The sequence below is a fragment of the Ixodes scapularis genome, unplaced genomic scaffold (assembly GCF_016920785.2).
Source record: "Ixodes scapularis isolate PalLabHiFi unplaced genomic scaffold, ASM1692078v2 ptg000943l_1__unscaffolded, whole genome shotgun sequence".
Taxonomy (NCBI): Eukaryota; Metazoa; Arthropoda; class Arachnida; order Ixodida; family Ixodidae; genus Ixodes; species Ixodes scapularis.
In genome coordinates this window covers 320,053-343,742 of record NW_024610073.1, presented here as the reverse complement: position 1 = coordinate 343,742, position 23,690 = coordinate 320,053, and the positions used below count along the sequence as shown (strand labels likewise).

General features: G+C 50.2%; 1 protein-coding gene across 1 annotated transcript in view; it reads left to right on the top strand.

The window, feature by feature from the left end:
• The window catches only part of LOC121834279 (tudor domain-containing protein 7A-like), a 157,077-nt gene extending 140,850 nt beyond the window's left edge, over window positions 1-16,227 (top strand). The window contains 2 exon segments of the mRNA XM_042288040.1: window positions 4,676-4,811; window positions 15,982-16,227. Coding sequence (XP_042143974.1) covers window positions 4,676-4,811; window positions 15,982-16,214 — 369 coding nt within the window. The 3' untranslated portion in view covers window positions 16,215-16,227.
• Window positions 16,228-23,690: the final 7,463 nt, after the last annotated feature.

Here is a 23,690-nt window from a genome sequence, read left to right as displayed (position 1 = left end):
GAGGCTAGAGTTTCTCTATTTTGTTTGGGGCCCAAGTTTGCCCCATTAAACATTCCTTTTTTTAAATTACACACCGCCTTATCGTTTGTCATTCGTGACAATATTCAGCCTTGAAGCAGCCCGTGGGCCTCTCTAGTCGTACTGGTGAAAAAGGACGGAACGCTTCGATTGTGCGTAGATTACCAACGGCTCAACGCGGTGACGAAGAAAGACATGTATTTGCTCCCCCGCATCAACGACGCACTGGACCTTTCCTGCTGTTGATGCAGGGAAATCGTTAGATAATCGTGGCAACTGATTATCTCGCCGGGTACGCCGAGAAAAAAGCACTCGTCTCGGAAACCGCCGTGGAAGTAGCCAAGCTCTTCGTTATCGTCCTCCGACTCGGCACTCCCAAGTCCTGGACCGAGGCTCATTGTTCATGGCGCAACTGACACAAGAGATACTCCGCCTAAGCCACACCAACTACTGTCGAAAAATGGCCTGCAGACCAATGGGCTGACGGAGCGACTAAACAAGACCATCGCCGTCATGTTCTCGATGTACGTGCAACGCAAGACGTGGAATGAGGCGTTTCCCTACGTCACGTTTGCGTGCAACGCAGCCGTTCGAGAACAACTGGGATTACACCTTTTAAGCTGGCCCACGGTAGAAAGGTGAAGACCCAACGCCGCCCAGCTGGTCACCCCACGGGCAGAAGAGGTACGCCAGTTAGCCCGCCTTCGCATAAAGGACCAACAACGTGTTGACGCAGGCCGGTATAACCTTCGTTGCCACGACATGGAGTTCAAGCCCGGAGACAGGGTTTGGGTGTGGACGCCCAATCGCCGCCGCGGCCTCGGCGAAAAACTGTTAAAACGCTACTTGGGACCTTCCAAGGTCATTCATCGCCTTGGTGTCTTGAACTACAAGGTGCTCCCCGACCCAAAGTGGTCCGTGTACCGTATTTATTCGAATATAGGTCGACCTTTTTTTTTCGGAAATGTTGTCAAAAATTAAGGGTCGACCTATAATCGTGACCAAAGAATTTCGACCTAATTCGCCGACCAAAATTTGAAACCCTATCGAAGGTATGGAGCTATCAATCACCTAGCCGGCGTTGCGGTAGAGCCGCGCGGCTTCTTGTTTCAAAAAGCTTTTGATGCACAAAAACAACCGAACAGCAGCAGCCGACAGCCCGCGGCCGCCGGCTAGGGCTCTCGCGCACATTCCTCGGGCGTCGGGCTTCGGTTTCGCCATCACGCCTGTAGCGTTCCCCTTGCTGGGCAAGGGGGAAGGGGAGGGAGAGGAACGCGAAGCGCCGTGCACTTTGCCCTCCTATGCGCTCCATTCCCCTCTTCCTCGCAAACGCGCAAAAAAAAAAAAAAAAAAAGAAAAACAAAGGTACTTTAGTTTTTTTTTTTCTTTTTTTTTTCGGCGGGTCGCGTGTTGCTTACGGGGCTCGCAGCGTTGCTCGTGTCTTTGTATTTGTTCTTTCGTCGCTCGCCCGTCTCCACCTTCTTTCGTTTCTTCTTGTCGTCATTTTACAACGGTGTCAGTGAGGTATTGTTGCCAATTTGCGAGGATGTCTACCAAGCTGACGAAGCTTCGGACAACGATATGTGCGGAAGTTCTGACGATGAATAAGTTTTTGACATCGCCCTATGATTTAGCTGAGAGTGCTGTAAATAAGGGTTTGTTTCTTTTGCCCTAACTTTCCCCTGTTGCTTAAAAAAAAAAAAAAAAAAGGTCGACCTATAATTGAATTATTTTTTTTTATTCTCGGTGGGCTCAATAAATAGGGGTCGACCTATTTTCGGGTAAATACGGTAGTTTCTTTATTTCGGGTTACCCGCCCGAAGGCATTATTGCAGGGGAGGCCTATATAGTCGTGAGGGTAGGAATACACTCGTGCATATGGACCAAAAAAAACAAGGAAACACAAGCATGCAGGAAAACAAAAATGCAAGCCTGGAATATGATAAAAGCCACATTGGTAGCTCGCATTCCAGGTGCCTGCTAGTTTGACTCAAGCTGTTCTACGCGCTTTAGGATTGTGACACCGCATGGTTATTTCGGCTCACCATACTTTTTTTGGCCATGTTCCTTTCGCGTTGCTTTGAGACGATGCGCTTTTAAACGGGTGCGGGATAATGCAGGGCCAAACAAGCAACGCTCAGTCACAAACTTTTAGAAGATTTGCTCCGGCTGTAACTTTTATCATTTCGTCCTGCTTTCTCGAACGTCGCGTGCCTCGAACGCATGACGCTCGAAGCTTCTTTGCCGATTTTTCAAGGTAGTCTTGCACTCTAGATAAGTAGCTGCGCAGGAGCTTGTCGAGTCGGTCTCACTCTCGCTTGCTTTTACACCGCCAAATCGCCACCTGCTTTCTGCTGTCACGACGTCCGTTCTTTATTTTGTTTGGCACAAGTTCGCCGATTAAGCCTTTATTGTCAGTTCACTGTTCATCCTCTAGTTGCCTTTATTCGTGAGGATAGAAGTCCCACCTTTCCTCTTTGCATGGTTCAAGCAATGAGTTTTTTTCGTTTTATGCGCGTTGGAATTGCAAAATGAGAGTTTTGCACAGTCGGCTTTTTCAGACGTTTGATACGCAACAAGTTTAGTGTTTCGACTCACAAGAAATGCCCATAGCACGGCGCTGTCTAGCGAGGGCAATTGAGTGTTTTGCAGCAAAAGGACCGAAACGCGCAAAATGAGAAGGTAGTCGGCTTTATTCGAGCAAACACATGTCGAGGGAACGGAAGTTTAACGTCTCAGACACTCGTGAATCAAGCTTTGGAGCACTAGGCCTAGTCTAGGCCAAGTTGCGGACGTGATGTAAGCATCAACGCGCAGGGAAAAATCTTTACACGCTTCTTTGGGTACCGCTAAAAGGTTGGCTAGCCGCAATCCTTCCTTGTAGATGTAGCAACATTGCAGGAGCATGGCAGATAAAAACTGCTCATCACGCGAAACTAAGAAAGACTCGAGAAAATTTTCTGTAATGTGCGTATACACAAACTCAACTCCTACGTCACGCTGCGGTGGTGGCGCATCGGGCGCACTTCCGGTCTGGGGCGGTGGGCAGAAGTCGCCGTGCGAGACAGGCATTCTTGTGTTCTTTTCGGAGAAACCAGATGAAAAACCTGCATTCTCGTCAAAATGCTGCGACAGGGGCTGTACCAAAAGAGTCTGGAAAGGTTTGAAGATCAGTTTTCATGTGTTTCTACCCGCTCCGTTCGTCCGAGTACGTGGATAGTAGCCGTGAAAAGGGTTAACTAGACGCTGTCGAACTACGATTGCTTGCGCGGGCAACACTTTGTGGTCGCCAGAAGTATTTGTTTTGTTCCATGAACGAGAGAAAACCGGCAAGTTGTCCGGGCCACCCGCGGGTTCAGTGCGTCTTCAAATTCACACGGCCGCCTGATCGTTCGAACTTTTGTCTGCTGTTACGAATTTATCTGCTTTCTGTCGTCTGCTCGTTCAAACAAAAGCGGCCCGTAGACCAGACTTTGACCCGGTGATTGCAATAAGAAGTAATTGCAGGCCTCAAAAGACTTAAGTAGGCTCGGTGTAAAGATACAAAATGTTGATCATTGGTACCAGTGGCCATCGCCGAGTTGTAATGCCCGATTCTACTTGCAGTTTTCAGTATCGACGTCCACCATCTCAGCTACGGTCCACGCTTTTGCAGCCCAAGCGATGTCGCGACTAAAATTAGTGAGGAGAATCTCATCGTGTGAGTCAGGCTTTAGCGCCCACCTTGCGGCGTCCACGTGAAATGAATCGCCACAAGTCACATTATTCACGCAAAGTTTTGCCTCATTAATTTTGCTGAAGCCGCTCAAGTAGTCAGACATTGGTAGGAGGACGTAGAATCAACAATTCCAACCCGAAAAAGAGCACGGGGACTCCCACCGACGCCTAAAACTGAAAACAACGCAATTCAATGGTTTGTTTATGGGTGACGGCGGGCTTCTTGCCCACTGGCCACGGCGCATGCGCAGCGCCGGTGGCGTCCGCTAGGGGTGCTCCGGTTTGTTTGTAAACAAGAGTTGGTGTATACCAGCCCACTTACCTTTCAGCGTTACTGTACTGAAGTAACTTTCCGAGTCGGTTATGAAAAGTGTAGAAGAGTGCAGCGACAGTAGTGCTTCCTGGAAGGGGCAACACCACCTATGGCTACGTAGTTACAGGGCTCTTCCAAATGATAGCGCATAAAAAAATGACACCGTAGATTAAAAAAAAAGCATACAAGGCACATGTATAAGAGAAATGTTTGAAGAAAAGCATGACTTCTGTGCGGAAAAATAGGGTAAACCAAACTTGTTCTTTTGTCCCCTCGCTGCGACTTTGGACATTGTCAAGTGGGTGGGGTGCTCTATCGTAGCTGAATGAGACCTGGGACAATCGCTGAGGGAGAGCACCCAAAAGTAGAACTGAGCCCCGACCGAGCCCCTTCTCTCGAAAGCTAGTTGACCAGTACCTCGACCTTGTAAAATTGAAACATTTCCCTCCCTGAATAACTGGTTGCCCCTCTTTGGACATTGGGTTGAGGCACCTTGGCAGCATAGTTGGTGACTGTAGCAGAGTGAAAGGCAACTCTGGTGGGAGTTCCCTCAAGGTCAGAGTTAGGAATGGCAGGATGCACACACGGCAAGGAAACTTGTTTGTCAAAAGCAATGTCTGTGTGCAGGTCCAGGAGCCCCTGATGGCGAGCGTGTACTTTGTGGACTACGGGGACTACAGCATGATGCGGCCGTCGGAGCTGCAGCCCCTGTGGCGCCGCTTCAGGGAGCTGCCCGTGCAGGCTGTGCCCGCTTCGCTGGACAGTGAGTATTCCTACTTCTCAATTGGCTTGGCCCTCATGGATCCCATTGCACATACTCCTGGCTCTTCTCGCACGTGGGCTTCCTCTTTTCGAGCAAGCGGTTTCGAGATGGCATCGCTCGCCTGGTTGGAGCCTTGGACACCAATTGCAGCAGTGATGAGACTGTTATCAAAAGATGTGGGAAGTTGGTTATTTTGACCTGCCCACAACCAACTCTTGCATGCAGGATGGAAGGGGGCACCATGGTGGGACAGCAGTGGATCAACAGCTTGATTATTGCCAAACTTTGTACTAAGTTGCTGATGAGCATTCCATTTCAAGAAGAATTGTTTGATTTTCGTGTCCTTTAACTCTTCCCTTTTTAATCGATGGATTTCAAACCCTCATTTTAGCGTGTTGAGCGTCGTTTTTAGAAATGTGACGCCTTCTAGGATATTATGGAGGAACTCTACTTTGAGTTTGGGCTTTTCCACGATGATCTGTTTGAGTAATCTGAGTGATTGCATCAAGCGGGGCGTCGCTGGCCAATGCTCGTCGGACTCGCGCTGCACACATATACAGCCTATAAATAGTTAGCCAGAAAAATATGATTCTTCTTGCAGAATTTTTCGGTCTAAGCAAAACAAGGGTGAAAGGCGGGACGTTTAGGCGATCCCTCGGTGGATTCTACAGGTTTGCAAGGGCACGAAACCAAAGTGGGAGCCCAGCTGTTAATGCAGACAATCAAGTTGAAGATGCAGCTGGCGGAATTTGGCACTGCTTGGAACTGAACCCGAACGATTAGGCTCCAATCAACCTCGACGGCTCGAAAAAGATTTCGATTATAGCCCCAAACCAGCTTCTGTATTGCATAGACCAAGCCAGTTTTGAGTTGGACAACTGCACCGACCCCAGAGTCCGACATGTGGCCACGCTTCTGCCATGAACCGTCGTAACTGACGCAGACATCAAGAAGGTCCTTTCTGTAGTGATGACACGACAGTTCTCACTCGCGTGCCCCGCGGCAACGCGCCCGTGCTAGTGTGCATGCTCGGGGTTATCTCTTGAGTTCGATAGAAGTGATAATAAAACACTTGGGTTCTGGACTTCGGTGTGGCTGGTCGCTCCTTCCCTGCGAGACATGGTGTCAGAAGTGGGATCCGTCCCGAAGGAGCGACGCAGCGAGTGAGCCGTCGACGTGGCGCATCCTGCAACGCCCGCCATGGCGGACGAAGACGCTAAGCCTACGCAGTTCTGCACTGCCGGTATCCAGCCGCCTCCGAAGTTCGACTTTTCGAACCCCGGCGAGTGGAAGAATGGGTTTTCCTGTTCGACGACTACTGCTATGCTTCTGGGCTCTACCAGGCGCCGGGCGAAGTGCAAGTCAGGACACTGCTGTACGCCATGGGCTCCCGTGAGGCTCGTCGACTCCTGGACACGTTGGCCTTAACAAGCGACGACTGGTGCTCTCTTCAAGCGGTGGAGACGAAGCTCACCGACCACTTCATACACCCGGTCAACGAAGTCTACGAAAGCGTGCGCTTCCACCGTCGCGTCCAGGCTGAAGGCGAGTCAGTAGACGACTTTTACACTGCACTACATACGCTCGTCAAAAAGTCCAATTACGCCTCCGCGGAAGTCGAAGAACGCCTCGTCCGCGATAGATTCGTCGTCGGTCTTTTGGACTCTAAGCTGGTAGACAAGCTATGTCGCACGCCAAAGCTCACACTCGAAGACGCGAGACGTCAGGCCCGTATTCACGAAGACGCCATGAAGGCCCGGTCTGAAGTTTTCAAGAAGGAACCAAATCCTGCCATTGTGGTCTCCGAAGCAAAAGTCCGAAAACGTCTTCCGAAGTCACGACGGCGTTCCGACTTGTCGGGGGAAGGCGCAACGAGGACTGCCAAGCCTTGCTCAAGCAACGGACGCTGCAGGTTCTGCGGCAGGTCACCTCACCCCCGCTCCGACTGTCCGGCAAAAGAGGCAAGATGCAGGTGGTGCAAGAAAGTTGGACACTTCGAAGCCGTCTGCGAAAAAAAAGCCATGGGATCTGTCTAGCTGCACACAGTTGCGGCAGGCGCCCGTACCAGAGCCAAGTTCGCAACCGTGGCCGTCAACGGACACAACGTGAACTTCAAAGTGGACTCTGGAGCGGAGGTGACCGTGGTGTCGAGTTCATTCCCTGGAGTACCGAAAAAGCTTCGTGCACCAGAAGGAGAACTCACGGGCCCCGGAAACCACCCCCTGAAAGTACTGGGCACGTTCCCCGCAGCGCTGCAATGGAGGGACAAGTCGACCGTGCAGGACATTTACGTCATGCCTTCACAACACCCTCCTCTTCTCCGCTTCCCAGCAATACAAGCGCTGGGAGTCATTCAGTTTGTCGACAATGTGGTGACACCAGCGGTGCTGCGGAGAGACAGGCTTTTCGACGGTCTGGGGGAGCTAAAGGAGGAGTACGTCATCCGGCTTCGACCTGGTGCCAAGCCCTTCGCTCTAAGCGTGCCGAGGAGGGTCCCGATCCCGCTGCACGACGTCGTTCGTGGTGAGCTCAAGAAGCTAGAGTCCGAAGGAGTTATCCGCAAGGTTGACCGCCCCACAGACTGGTGCGCGGGCATGGTCGTCGTTCCAAAGACAGGAGGAGGCTACCGCATCTGCGTAGACCTCACGCGCCTCAACGAAGTAGTACAGTATAGACCACTTACAACGTAACCAGTTATAGTGCAGGACCGGGTATAACGCGGTTTTTTTAAACCACCAGTTCACCTCCCATAGAACTCCATGTGATTACATACTGCTTAAAATGCAGGCGCGCGAAGGGAAATACCGGTTACAGTGCGGTTTTTGGCACAGCCCGCTGACCGCGCCGACGACCGGAGCAGCGAGCTCGCTTCCCTGTGCGACACTAGATAACGGCGCTGACGGTGCGAGCCACAAGCTGCACTCGCGGGGCAAGGAGGTTGCTCGAAAACGCGGGGAGAAGCGAAGAGAGAGGCTTCAGTTGCCACAGCGACGGAGGGACGCACACACGAGTCGTTCACGTGCGTGCGTCCCTCCGCTGCGTTGAAAACAAAGAAACAAACAACCGCAACGACAGACCAATCGCAGGTCGAGGAGAAGTGTTCGCGCGCGTTGCATGCCGGTCGCGGGCCGGCTGCTTCTATTCCGCAAACACGGCGTCGGTTGTGATCGCCGTCGTAGACGGCGTGCATCTCATCGTTCTGCATAAAAGCGCTATCCTTACTGTGAATTTTCGTTGTGTGTCGCTATGATAACCCAGCACGTACTAGAAGGGAAGATCCACCTACTCGTGCGGCGATGTCGTGGCGGCGCTCTCAAGACGGCAGAAACGCCCGTGTCGTCGTGTTTGTTTACTTCGACTACAGTGGTGATTTCTAAGCATTTGTGTCCTCGAACATAGCCCGGATTTCTTATTTGGCGCATTTCATGCGTGTGCTAAAGTTCAAGGTATTACTGGCGCGTACCGTATGAAGGATGCGAATTTTCACGCGTTTTCATCTCCGGAGAAAAGTGGTTAGGGTTAGCAATCCTGAACGCTCGCAACGTCCGTCCGCAACCGCGACGCCGTTAAAAGGCTGCGCCAGGCAAAAGCCGCTCATTTCTTTCAAAATGTGTGACACACTTGAGACAGAACTGTACTAGTCTGGTGAAATAAAGACTTTCCTCAAACTAAGCTTTATTTTTCATCTAACATAAAATAAATTCTTTTACAAAGGTAAGTTGTCTCATGGCATGTATTTTGGCCTGAAAAATTGATGTTTTGGTTATAGTGCGGTACCGCTTATAGTGCGGATTTTCGCGACTCCCGAGACATACGTTATATGCGGTCTACACTGTACTGAGGGAACGTCATATTTTACCTTCGGTTGAGAACATCCTCGGACGTCTCGGGCAAGCAAAGATTTTCTCGAAGCTGGACGCCACTGCAAGCTTCCACCAAGTGAGGCTTTCTGAAGAAAGTCAGGAGCTGACGACGGTCTTAACCCCGATGGGAAGGTTCTGTTTCCGCAGGCTGCCTTTTGGCATCTCTTCAGCGCCAGAGTACTGCGAGCGTCAGATGAGTCGCATTCTAGAGGGACTGGAAGGAGTTGTGAACATGATCGACGACATTCTCGTCTTCGGCGCATCAAAGGGCGAGCACGATCATCGACTCCAGCAAGTGCTGCAAAGGCTCGATGAGGCAGGCGTCAAGCTGAACAAGAAGAAGTGCAGCTTCGCTGCCTCAGAAGTCAAGTTTCTCGGCATGTTGGTCAGCGCGAGAGGAATCAGCCCGGATCCCGGAAAGATCGAGGCCCTGCAGAAGTTGCCGATACCCTCGGACGTCGGCGGGGTACGAAGACTGCTGGGAATGGCGAACCATGTGGGGCGCTTCATCCCACACCTCTCGGACGTCACGGCACCAATCAGAGAACTGCTGCAACAGCGCAACTCGTGGTACTGGGGGCCAAGCCAGCAAGCTGCTTTTGAGAAGCTAAAGAGCATGCTTAGCTCTCATATCTGCTTGGCCAAGTACAACCCGTCCTACCCAACAGTAGTTTCAGCTGATGCAAGCTCTTATGGACTCGGGGCCGTCATGCTTCAAGATCAGCCCTCCGGCGAGAGACGGGCAGTGGCCTATGTATCAAAGGCCCTCACCACCACCGAAACTCGCTACAGCCAGACCGAAAAAGAAGCCCTGGCTGTAACGTGGGCGGTCGAGCGCCTCGATCAGTTTTTGAGAGGCATCGACTTCCAAGTTGAAACGGATAACCGCCCCCTCGTCACGCTCTTGGGATCTGCGGAGTTGGATCTGATGCTACCTCAAATTCAGCGACTACGCATCCGCCTCATGCGCTACCAGTTCACCGTTCTTTATGTCCCAGGCAAACTTTTAGCTACGGCGGACACCCTGTCAAGGTCCCCGGTGCAGGAACTGGACCAGCACTGCCAACGTCGGGTGGACTCCATAGAACTCTTCGTCGGCGAAGTGGTTTCAGCAGCCGCTGATTTCGTGTCATCTTGCCTGGAAGCCCTACAAAAGCACCAAGCGGAAGATGGCATCTGCTCGGGCTTGCAACGCTTCTGTGAAAAGGGATGGCCAGAACATCTGTCCAGAGTTCCTGTGCATCTACGAGAGTACTGGAAGGAACGTGGGAACATCACCGTGTGCAATGGTTTATTACTCAAAGACCGCCGCATCTTCATTCCGCGCTCGCTGTGACACGAGATGCTGCAGCTGATACAAGAAGGCCATCAGGGCATCGGGCGCTGCAAGGTAAGAGCAAGGGACGCAGTTTGGTGGCCGACTCTAAACAGCGAAATAGAGCAACTTGTGACAGGCTGCGAGCGGTGCGCCCAGACAAGAGTACAGCGCTCCGAGCTGCTCATCAGCACACCGACTCCCAGTCGTCCTTGGCAGAGAGTCGGAGCGGATCTGTTCGAGCTCGAGGGGAGACACTACATGCTCGTCGTGGACTATTATTCCCGCTTCCCAGAGGTCATCAGCTTGACGTCGACGACTTCAACGTCGGTCGTCGCAGCAATTAAGAGCACATTCGCCCGGTTTGGGATCCCCGACGTGCTGGTATCGGACAACGGGCCGCAGTTCTCTTCGAGACAGTTTGCCGAGTTCGCCCAAAGCTACAGTTTCCACCACGTCACAAGCAGCCCACGCTACCCACAAGCGAATGGGGAAGCGGAGCGTATGGTGCGGACCATGAAAGAGCTGTTCTACAAGTCGAGGGACCCGCACATGGCCCTCCTGGTGTATCGAGACACCCCTGGAGTTACTGGTTACAGCCCGTCCCAACTGCTAATGGGCCGACGGTTGCAGACAAAGGTACCGAAGATGCCAGAGACGTTGCAGCTGGAGTGGCCATCACGTCGGGACTTCAAAAGGAAAGATGGGGAGGCCCAAAGACGCCAGCGAAAGGACTTCAATCGCCGTCACGCCGCTCGCCAACTTCGCCCGCTGTCCGTAGGAGAGGACGTGTGGGTACAAGACGTGCGGTGCCGAGCAACAGTCCTCAGTCCAGCGAAGCGGCCGCGCTTTTACGTAGTCGAGACCGGGACAGGAGTCCTGCAACGCAACCGCCGGCACCTGGTACCATTTGATGCGTCTCCGGTTGGCTTCGACGCTCCGGATCCCGGCGGTTCGACCAATGAGGCTACGGCCACTACGGCTCCAGCCAGTCCGGCGATCTCAACGGTAAGAGCAAGTCCAGGTGCAAGGAGCCAACAACAGCCGACCGCAGTTGAGCCTGCACCAACAGCAGCGCCGACGAACTTGACGAACTCCCCTTCAACATCAGCGTCGACGGACAGTACGCCGATAAGAGTGACTCGGTCGGGCCGCCAAGTTAGGCGACCCGTACGTTTGGACTTGTAAAACTTAGAAGGGGGGATGCAGTGATGACCCGACAGTTCTCACTCGCGTGCCCCGCGGCAACGCGCCCATGCTAGTGCGCATGCTCGGGGTTATCTCTTGAGTTCGATAGAAGTGATAATAAAACACTTGGGTTCCGGACTCTGGTGTGGCTGGTCGCACCTTCCCCGTGAGACACTTTCCATCGTCCTGTCCTCAAGCCTCCTCTGCTTGCAGCACAGCATTCATTGCCTGGAGCACGTCTCTGACCGGTGTGTGTCCTGTCCCGCCCATACATCAGAACTGGTCCCCAAGTGGCAACAAATCGCGTCGGAGTGTCATGCATGTCGCGATCCTGGCGGTTGGTCGTTCCTGGCGAAAAGCGCAGTCGAACGTGGGTGTTCCTGTCGTCATGGCGTTCCAGGCGTCTTTGTCACAATGGAGATCGACCCGTGGCAGAACAGGTCACATCCACCACAGCTGTCGAGACGCCGCCAGGACCAGCAACAACATGCTACGACGTCAACAGGCGGAAATTGAGGGACCGCTTTTTTGGACGCGGTTAACAAACCAGTTGGAGACGCAGGCATTGTATTAATGCTTCCAGAATATCTTCCACTCGTGGAAGTGCTCTGTGCGGCACGCCTGGTTGACCGTGAAATCTCTGCAAAGTCAGATGCTGCCGCTTTACCAGAGCACTACGGGCGCTGCCCTCTCAGGCTAGGGAACAGGAATTCCTGCCTCAGCTAGTCGGTCAATGCTTGCCACTACTTTTGAGCGCAAGGCATAGGAAACAAGATTTATAGAGCTATGGGACCGCGTCCGTTGGAAGTTGTAGAGCTTTTAGGCCAACCTGCAATGAGTCCTAGTCCTGGCTCGATCACTTGTGTGAATTCATCTAGCAAGCATCTGGCACTTAGACTGGAGGCTGAAGGCTCACCTTCATTTCCAGCGGGTTGAACGCACGGGGGAGGTCATGGCCACAGAGGTTGGGATTCCCCAGAACTGTCCTTCCAAAGAGTGCTCTCCTAACGAAACCTTGAGCTGTCCGTGCAAGTCAGCTTCGCTGGAGAATCTGGGAGCCTTGGCCGTGCATTCTTCTGCTGTACATAGGTCGGCCATGTGATGACCGATACCGGATATCCAACTGCATTTTGATGGGAACTCGGCCCCAGTCAAAAGTATGGATTCCCTGGTGGCGATGTGCCCGATGTGGTCATCTGTTGCTCGCAACATCCCTCGATGCTGGCATCCAAGTTGTTCTCTTGACGAGGCATGATGACGCGCTGCCCGGCCTGTTGGAGCATCAAAAACAAACCTTGGAATACGACCTCGTTGATGGAAGCACTGGGCTGGACAAAAACGGCATGCTTGGGGATTAATCTGGTACACATTGACTCGGTTTCCTGTCGCTTTGGCCGATGACGCTTGCCTCCCACTGCATGTATGCCCCCCTCCTCTTGCACGGTGCCTTGCATCTCTTTTGCATTTTTTTTTCAGCCATCGCGACCGCAATGCCTTTGGCTTCTATTCTTCTTAGGAGTGGTTTCTCTAGGAGACGCACTGTTGTATTTTGGAGGCCGCAGACCTGAATCTCTTAACATCCGATCGATCATGGCGCCGAAATTGCGCGTGTCTGCTATTTGACGAATGGCCACGACAAAGTCCTTCGCGGGTTTGCTCTGAAACTGCTTGCGCACGAAGAACTTGTAGGACTGAGCAATTGCATTCTGTTTAAATGCCATTTCAAAGGGGCAACAACCTCGATGGTTGATTCACATGGTTGGGGCGTCCACAAACGATGCCCACTGTATTGGTGCCCAGTGATGCGACGAGCAACGCACGCTTCTCCACGTCATTGCCTCGGAAGAAAGCCTCTAGGTGTACAGTGAATCCCGTTTAGAACGAACCCACGTACAGCGAATCATTGTCAATATCGAACTCACAAAAAATTTAAATAAAAATGCATGTAAAAAGTATGTTTTATGACGAACAACATATTGGCTATTTCGAACTTTTTCTCCCCGGGAAGGCTTCCAAAGATGCGAAGACAATGGACTTCTTCCAAAACCGACGCGCCCCATCGCGGCGAAATACCACGCAGTGCACTCTGGGAACTAGTTGGCCGCTCAGTTTCGGTTTCGACTGAGCAGCTTCATCTCATGCTATCACGCCGCGACCGAACGCACTGCTTGCGTTTTCGATTATCTGACTTTTCACGAACGTACAATACACTCATTCTTGAGCGATACAAAACGAGGGCCGGGGCACTTTTCTTGGTTCCCGAAACACCGGATATTATGAGTGCGCATGCAACCGTAGTAAGACGTGGCTAGTCACCTCACCCCACGAGCGCATCTTTCAGTTCAATTTCAATAATCCCGTCTTGTACCAGTTAACAACAACTGAAATTTGTTTATCTGGAGCCTTTCACCTATTTTGTTTGCCCAACGTCCGCTTCTTGTTACTTCATTGGGCAAAAAGCAAGCCGCATTCTCGCAGGAGTATCAAAGTTGAGCCCAGCGTTGACGCATGAATTTTGAAGGAAACGCAATAAATTCGACCTCTCTACTGCACAAAAGTTACTATGATGTCTTCCTCGTGTCATCATATATATCCCACTCAAATTTTATGCTGATAGAAGATTAAGTTTTCGCAAACGCTGAGATCGGCGAGCTACGACGGAAGCCCTAACAAGCGTCCCCTACTCCTCGCTAAGCCTTTTTGGACGAACTTTTACTGACGCCCAAGATCTGTGCCTCAACGGTGTGTCTGAAATTATCTCGACGTACTCAGGCAGGAAGAAAGCAAACACATAACAAATATTATGGCCATTAGCAACCGTCAAACGCGCTTTGAATACTTTCGTTCGTTTGGCGCACCGCATAGGGGTTCATGCCCGTCCGGCGCACTCCCGGCGAACGGTGCGACATTCTTCACACAAGTGCTCGACTTTTGTCTTCTAAAAACGGTCTGTACGTGCGAATGTGCCTATATGATTGCAGGATAACTTTATGCGCATACGCCATGTTGAACATTAATGGAATGCAAGCGGGTAGGGACCTCACTTCGTGCAGTGCTGCGGGTCAGTACAGATGAGAGATAAGAAGTGTATTAAAATTGAGCTTTTCAATGGCGCCTCCGAGTTTTACCTCGCGCACTCAGGCGTATTAAGAAAAACAGGAATTGCAAAAAGTGATATTTCGTCTGTGGACGCACGAAACAAACAAACTTTCTGATCAACAACACTAAAGTAAAGGCCCGAGCTCGATGCATGCATACTTATTGGTTGCTACAGCTTGTTGATTTGTACACAAGCAAGATCCCCGAGCTTCGCAGCGTCGAGATTCCCAGCACTGGCTCGTCCACATACCTCGATTTGAACGCTAACAGGAAGGCTCAAGTACAAAAATACAACAAGCATGAGTTAAGACAAGCTATACGTCTCGGGCTTGTCTAAAGCTTCGAGGTCTGGCCGTTTAGGTTAGTTTAGAGACCACAAATGACGCTCTCGGGACCAGAAAACATGAGATAACGGCCGTTAATAGCCCACACTCTGTGTATAATCTCTTGTCGACGTGTCGATCGAAACCGAAACCATGCCACCCTCGTCCCTGGCTGGCCAACTAGTTCCCAGAGTGCAACGCGCGCCGTGTTGCATGTAGGGCTTTATGGAAGTAGTCTATTGTGTTCTAGTCTGTCCCGTCCCCCAAACAAAGAAGTAGGAAAGAAAGAAAATTCTGAAAGCTCTGTGTGGCGAACAAAATTGAGCGAAGAGAAGCGACTCGGAAGGGGAGAAGCTAAAAAATACACTCAGCACGCACGTACAAAAAAAAAAACAAAAAAAAAAACAAACTTTTTAGCGCATTGTTACAAGGCGGAAGTTAAGAGATGAGAAAGAAAAAGAAGCTCTCGCCTTAGAACGAACTCATCGCGGAAGTTCGTTGTAAATACTTTTTTGCTATATCCAACTACTTGCTATATCGAACTGATCGTAGCGTTTCCTGCTGTTCGTTATAAACGGGTTTGACTGTACTACTTGTCGACTGCTTCATCCAACTCCGGTGGTCTTGTGTTGCTGGCCATTACTGCTGCGAAGGACTGCTACAATCCCATGCTCGTCGCCACTGTTACGATGACGCAGCCAACGCAACGACTGGCCAGCAACAAAAGAGATTCTATTCGAGGGATGTCCTTTTATGTCGTAGGGAAGGGATGATGTCCTGGACATTCGGCTCTTGACAACCACCAACTGTGTGCCGGTCTCTTCACCATCGTGAGCGACATTGAGGAGGTCAACCTTGCATTGTGTGTCTGCACGTTGAGCGCTTGGCGAGTACATGACGGGGGCCAAGTTGTCGTCTGCTTGATTGCTCACGTCTCGACTGTTAGCCACAAGCAATGCGAGCCACGACTGTACTTGCTCCACATGCATTGCATTGACCCCTTCAAGGGTCGCCTGGCATCGCAGTCACTACCCACATGTCCTGAACACTTAGTTAAAGCCAAAAAACACGTTTGTTGACACAGAAGGAAACGTGAGCTGAAAGACGATAATGGCTCTCCCGGTGCTGCGAAAGAGAAGGTTGATGCTCCTTAGCCAGTCTCGGTTTTTTTTGTCTCGAAAAAACACATTTTGTGCGCTTTTGTCAGGTAGATGCCAAAAATGTAAACAAACAAACCAGCTATTAATCGAGTCCAAAATTTCCTGTCAATGAGTGCGCAGTGGTGTGTCTCGCGGATTTTTGCATTCCTCGTTACAAAATACTTGCTAGTTTGAGTTGTGATGCAATATTTTAGATTTAATTTGGGAGACTTGTTTGTGCAGGAGTGGCGCCCGTGCAGAGCGACTGGAGCCCGGTGGACTGCCTCAACTTCCGCAACCTGGTGCAGGAGCGGCAGTTTGTGGCCCGCATTGTGGCCAAGCTGCCCGACGACCGGACGGGCGTCCAGGGCGCCCACAGGCTGGTGGTGCGCCTCGTGGACACCTCCACCGACAGGGACGTGCAGCTGGACGAGCTCCTGGTGCAGCGCAACATCGCTCGCATTGTCCAGTCCTAGGAGCTCCTCAGGAAGGAAGTAAAAGCTTGTGGGACAACTCGCGAGGGTATAGCTACTTGGGGAATGTCTTTTTTGTTGCATTCGAGAAGCTCAGAATTGCAAGTTTCCGAGTCTCTAGGAGAAACCCTGCATCACCTTCGGTGGCTCACTCTCGAGTTCTACAAAGGCAATCTGTCTCGCAGGAACTTTGATTTTTGCTCTTGAAGTGGTAGCGCTTCCGAGATAACCGGGAAACTAGTGATACTCTGCTGCGTGTTTCATTTTTGCTTCCGAGATCGGCGGAGGTCGTCCGGCAAACGGAATCTCTTTTGGGTTTGAGCAGCTTCCTTTTGTTTTTCTCTTTGAGTGGTCAGAGTTTGTTTGTGGCAAGTTTTTTTTTGTGTTGTTATAGTCGCGGAGCCTGGATAAATAACAAAGTGTGGTAAAGCGCCGTTCACACATATGCAACCGAGTAAGACCGAGAGAGACCAGACCGGTCTTTTAGCTTCTTGCAACGTCTTATGACCGGATGCGTTGCTGCGCAGCTGGTTCTAAGATGTCGCAAGAGGCTTAAAAACCGGTCTGGTTTCTCTCGGTCGCACTCGGTTGCAAGAGTGTGAACAGGCCTTAGACATCAAGCAGATAACTTGTTTTGACATTTTGCAAAGAAACATGTGTTGCTATTTAGGTTCCGAGTAAAATGTTTAGAGCTACTATATCAGGTTGCTGTTTTGTACACCGATGCAATCTTCCCAAGACTCAGCCTTTTCTTCGTTGCTTTGTTTTGCCTCAAATGTTGTTGCAATCCTTGCTGATCAAACTGGCACTTTTCCTCCGATGTTTCTTTTTTTTTTTTTTTTTTGCCTCTTTGCTGAGGTGAGGGTATCTCAGGCCATCATTTGCTCCTAATTAACCTGAACCTAATGTGAGGTTGTCTGCAGATGCATTCTGAAGTTATAAACCACTGAACTACAGATGTTTGGGGGATTGGCAGAAGTGACTTTATATGCATTGAAGGATTGCAATGGGCAAAAGGGTAAATGAAGGAAGCAACTTTGCAGCCCTCCGAATATTCTTTGTGGGGCAGCCAGTATCAACAAGAAAAGTTTCAGTGCTCGGCTGATGGTCTGAGGCTTCAGGGAACCCAAAAGGTTAGCAGAACCCCACTTGAGAACCACTGTTAAAAATACTAGTTCAATCTCAGACTGTATTCAGTTGTTTGCATTTTCCTTTTATCATGCAGACCCTGTGAAATTTGATTAGTTTTCACTGACAGTTTAAAGGCTTAAGAATAAATTTCAACATAATGTATGCAACCTTCACTTTGCACAGTTCCTCTTCGCTTTCATTGAGGTACAGGAAAGCAAACATTCCTGTGCAGCCCAGTATGATGGGAGACCTCACTGAAGGATGATACTTGCTGGGAATACCTGCTCGCAAATACTATGTGAACTTGGTGGTTCAGTCATGCGATTTTAAAACAAACATATCTGCCCTGCATAATAATTTGTTTCATGATGTATTGCGAGTTTCTGACATATTTTAGCACTGCAACTTCCCGCCATTACTTCTTTTGATGAAGTGCTGAATGCTCGAAATTTCAAATTCATGGTTCCTCCGCAAAAATGTCTGCCTTTGTCCTCTGTTTTGTACTTTTTATTTCAATTGTGATTTGTTTTCATACTCACGTTTATATCGTTTTAGCTGTCAGTGTGCGCAGTTACACTGCTGGAGGGTCAGTGTGGCTTCCAAGTATTTTGTTTCTTTCCTAGGGAAGGCACATAGAACTCTCAGAACAATACTAAGTGGTACTGCCAAAAATGGCTGTTTTGTATGCAACCCTGAGACAAGAAACCTAACAGCAATAATAGGTCTTGTTTAGCGAGCAATCTTATTAGTGCATCATTTGTGCAATAATGGGGCAGTTGACAGATTTCAGCTGAAGTTTGGTTTGTTGTCTCGAACTATATTTTGTGGAAAGCTTTGTGATGGGGTTTGCTTTTCACTACAGTGACTTGGGTCGCTTTGCCAAGAGACTTGTGCAGTCCGTCGACTTCTCCAAGCTTAGTGGACTCTGTTTTGTAGCTCTGTGCAAGTTAGCATGGTCTGTTGTTCTTTGGTATGTTTGGTAGTAATTTATACTATAGTTTAGTATTTCTGTCTGGAAAGTTTATATTGTGTTTTGGTCCTTTGCTTCCAATGGGAGGCCTTGGCTGAGCTGTTTTGCCCTGGCCGCAGTTCTTGCCCGCTCTGGCAATGGTACCTCTGACAGCTGTTCCTATAACAAGTCATTACGCTGGGTTGTATGGGTGTTACCACGCCTGCGGTGCGATGCCAAATTTGGAGCAGGGACTGTGCAATTTTTATGTCCCATGCTTTACTCAATTTTTTTTACAATAAACCTGCATTCCAACTTGGTATGTGCCGTCGACTTACTAGCTCCAAGGTGAGCTGGCAATCCTGCTTGGGTAGTAGCTGTTTTGGACCAGCGCAGAAATGATCACCGGCAGATGGAAGAAATGCAAAGTGAGAATTTTATTTAATGTTACAGTGCACCAAAAGAAAAACACTTGGACACAGGCACACTAAAAAATAAGTTGCTCGGCACTTGCTCACAACTCTTAGTTTTTATTGATCATCTTGTACTTACAATGAACAACTCTTCTATGCACCAAGAGCTAGATGCCAATCCAAAAAGTGAAAATCTTCAATTATAAAATTTCTTTACAAATTATGAGCCAGACAATTCTGGCAACATTGGGTGACGCTCCCGCTCGACGTGTTGTTGCCGCCATAGCCGCCATACGAGTTTGCCATATAAGTGTTGTTTATTAGAACCTTTTAATGAACATTTAACGCTGCCCCTGTCACCAACCCATCTCACATCTGGCGCAGTCGACAGCCAACCATGTCAAGGAACCCAAAGGCCACTTGCCCGCTTGCACCGCCTGCCAAATTCTTCCGAAGAACAACATCTTTTGTTTTGCCTGCCCCCCATGCCTTTTGTCAGTTGGGCCGAAGCCACGCCAAGCAACCTCGCCGGCTTTACAGCAGAATACTTCAGCGACGTGTTGTCTTGTTGCAAATTTGACATCGCTGGGTCCAAGGAGGAACTCATCTACCGCCTCCTGGTCGACATCGCCCGAAGCACCCTGCCATCGACCCTGCCTCTTCTTGACAAGGCTTGCAAGAGTCGTCACCTCTCCCGGCGTAGACCAAGCAGCTACTGACAATCTTGCTACAGCAGTTCCTGAACGTATACCAACATGCACCAGCTTTTTTGTGCAGGTGACTACCCTGCGTGACTTTTCCGCGTTGCTTCTAACTTTTAGTGGCGATAGAGGTATTTCGGCCCGCCACTGGTTTGAGGAGCTGGAGTGGACCCTAGGACACGCTTCCTGGGAGCCCTCGACACTTCTCACAGTCGCTCTCAACAAGTTTTGAGGTCCAGGAGCTACCTGGAAAGCTTTTTCTGGACAGCAGTGCCTAACTTGGAACAGGCTCAGTTTGGTGATCGCTTCTGCCGTGGCAGCTCAAGGTCACCGCTCTAATGCAGTTGCCGGGAGAGAGCCTCGTTCACTATTCCCTAGCGAAGCTGAAACTCCTCTCGCACTGACTGATGCTCAACACACAGTATGCTGTTCAAGGCATCAATGACGAACATCTAGCGACATCATGGAATAAAACAGCGCGAAGATAGAAATAGGAAGAGACAAACCAGACAGGACAGAGCGCTGTCCTGTCTGGTTTGTCTCTTCCTATTTCTATCTTCGCGCTGTTTTATTCCATTATGTACAACGATTACCAACTAGCCCAGCTTTCAACCTTAGTACAATCTAGCGACATCCCTTGCAGCGCTGTGCCCAGTGACGGTCACTGCATTCATTGCCATTGCAGCACGACTCGACCAGACCTTAATCATCTAAGATCAACAGAGGCTGCAAGTGCAAGGCCACTTGTTGCCAAACCATATGCAACGCCTTCCTCGACTCAACCTTCAAGTAGCCTGACTTATACCCCTGTCAGACGGGCTAGTTAGTGCACTTCAACCCGTGGAAACACACTCCAAGTGTGTTGGTGCTACACGGGAAAAGTTGGTGAGACTTCAAAATGATGGCGATGACGATGGGTAAAGTAATTGACACGCAAAATATTAAAGTGCATACGAATATTTTCATCAATAACTTCGTCGTCTTATTAAAAACGCGTTACCACACATCGTAGCGCTAAGTCACGAGCTTTTATCCAAATTTAAGGCTGCGTAGGAGGGGGCACGTTGCAATATTGGTGAAGCCTAGTCATAAAAAGTTTAAACGATTTTGTGCCCAGCGTGACCGCAGATCTCTGGCGATTGGTGCGCGTGACATGTCACGTGCGGGATGGATGGTCGATTGTAGGAGGACTCCTTGCAGGCTTGCGCGCGCTCCGTCCGGTAGGTTTTATCAGATCGAAGGCTAGACTGTGGTGTATTCTAGTACCCCAAAGCAAGACGAAGGCTAGCTACGGTCATGTGATGTGGTCACGTTGGCACGGTAAGTGAGGAGAGTAAGGAGGAAAATGAGAAAGAGGCGGAGGCGTCAAGGGAGCATGGCTTGTGGAGGCTACGCGGCCGACGTCATGCCCTCTCCTATCCTTCTATCCTCCTTGCTGCGGTCCCACGGCAGCCATCTTGAACAAGGCGTTAGTTCAACCAACAGATGGCGACACGCACCCGTGGGGTGAGTGGGATGGCTCTATACACTCCGTGCGGGAACTATAGGGGGCGCTTTGAAAAACGCGCGCAGCGCCGCTAGTGGAGGAGCTGGCGTTCGACTGTGAGGCGCGTTCAGCAGCCTGCGGCGCCTTTTCGCATGCCAAGCTGTGGCGACGGAAGCGCGCACGGACGAAACTTTCGCTTTTTAAGCCGATAAGTTGAGGGTGACGTTGCATGAGTGCTGGGGCAGAAGGGCATTTAGCTGTTCTCCACTTCTTATATATTGAGTTTGAGTTGTTATTAGGGGTAATTTCTCTCGTTGCGGCCGAAAAAGGAGTTGGAGCAATTTTCCGAAAAACAAGAGGGCCGCCACCATAATTGCTCTGAGTGGAAAATTTGTTTCGCTCGTCGCTGTAAACCTAGAACTGCTGGAACGATTATATTTGGAGGCGAGTGAGATGTTCACTAAGTTTGTGCACGAAGAGTGCCAAGTTTCTTTAAGACAGCAGGTGTGAAAGTTATGTTTCTAACGAATAAAGAAATAAAGCTGTACGGGATATCCAATATTGGACCCAAAATGTTGTTATAGCGGGCTGTGCAAAGTGCAGACTTGGGCACACAGGTGCTTGGACTTGACAGTAACATGACACAGCACTTATTATTAAACAAAAGGTGGCATAGGGAAACCAGGTGAAAATTTGGTTTGGGCGGCGTAACTCAATGGGAACCGGTTTTGACCATGAAAGGCTGTCAAGAGAATACCACTGGTCGGGGGAGGTGGAGACTTTACAGGTAGGAAGGGACTAGTGGACTGTACTTCCATTTGAAACAACTTTACGAAAGGTGGTTCCAAAGCCGAGGAAACAAAGTTGTCGGCCAAAACATGGTTTGGCCGCCAAGGGCTTTTGCGGTCAGGCGTTGTGTAATAACCTGTTGTGCGAGGTGCTGATTTTCGGCGCACAGGTACTTTAACATGACCTTCACTTGGCACAACACTTATTATAACAAGTTGGCATAGCGAAACCAGGTGGAAATTTAGTTTGGGCGGCGTAACTAAATGGGAACTGGCTTTGACCGTCAAAGGCTGTCAGATAATACCACTCATCGTGGGAGGTGCACACTTTACAGGTAGGAAGGGACCAGTGGACAATATTTGCAGTTCGAACCACTTTGCGATAGGTGGCTTTAAAGCCGAGAAAAAAAAAATTGTTGTCTACAGAACTCGGGGTGTCGGCGTTTCCACATCCAAAAGGAGGCTGATCAAGAAAGAAAGCAGACCACAAAAACTTCCATACTCAAACGTCGATTCTCCAGTGATTCCGAGTTTCATTGTTGTTTTCTTTAGATTCATATTTGTCACTTTTTTAACCGTTCGAATCTTTCTTCATGAAGTACAGATTGCGTGCCATACTTGTTCGGGAATATCATCGCACGTACGATGGGGACGAAACTTCTTTGGAGGGCATTCCTCCAACGAAATTTTCACTGCATACCCGCGAGTGTGGGATGGCATTTCAGTTTGTCCCATCGGCGCTGACACATGTCGGCGTTACTGGTACGAAAACAAACGCAGAGCGCAAAGCGGCAGTGTAGAATATGTCAGCCGTGCCGACACAGTGGCAGACATGATCGGGAGACCGAATTCCTCGCGCCGTACGGCACGGCTCCATCGTTGTCCCTGTCCCACAAAACATCGGCGAGGTGAAAACCTGTGAAACTTTGTCTCCACGAGATACGACGCATAACTATTGAAACACTTAATGACGCAGCAAGGCAGCACTTCATGCTGTGAACCCAGCGCAACCGCACCGCTCCGACTTCAATGCGTACCAACGTACGCCGGCGTGGTTTCGGTTTCGTTTTCTCTGGGGTTCTCACTGCCTACCTTCGGTACCGGCCGCGCGGCGGCGCGCCAGTCGTGTCGCACGGAGTGCATAGCACCATCACGTTCCCCTCGTGACCTTGCTCGCGCCGCCGCCAGCTCTTTCAGGCAGCTGTGCATGGGCGCCGCCATAACCGACCTTCAGTTTTTGTTTCCTCTTTTTCCGTTCGATCCACTTCATCATTACCACAGCAGGACAGGTAATTGCCATTTCAGATTCTACCGTGTCCTTCTCTCCAGCATAGGCCCTTGTGGAGACTCGTCAACGCCCGCTTCAGTCGCTCGACATCTCGGGTAAGACAAGAGAAGGTCGGCTATGGCGGCTGAATTTGGCGCGCGCTGAAAGCGTCTATACTTCGTTTCAGCTTAAGTCCAGACGCATGCCGATGCTACAGGCGCCAGCATATAGCCCTGAACAGTGCTTGCACTGCACGAGCGCGCGTGCTTGGCAGGGACGCTGAAAGCCCGGAGCTCGCGCTTGTAGCATCGGCTACGTCTGGACCTAAGCGTGGCCCATCAAGCGGATGTATGCGAGAATGTCAGGCTGGGTATAAATTGTTCTCTGATATAAGGACATGCGGTTCGGCGGTTGTAACGGGCTTTCGCAATAAATCTTACCAAGAAGGAATCAAACGTTCATTGACGTGTCCATATTCTGTCAATGAAAATTTCCTCTGCAGGAATTCACGCTCAGTAGACTCAATCTTCCAAGACACCAGTGGAAGCGGACGTCAAGTAAACTGCTTCGCGATTTACGGTACTTACCTCACCATTTTAATGACGACTAAAAAAAGGTCACGAAATATTCTGTTTCACGGGGTGCGGAAGATGTTTTACATTATATACTCCGTTTCACCTTATGTTGTACCACAGCGAAGGCTAAAAGCGCGAGCTCGTAGCGTTGGCAGCTGCCCTTGGTGCA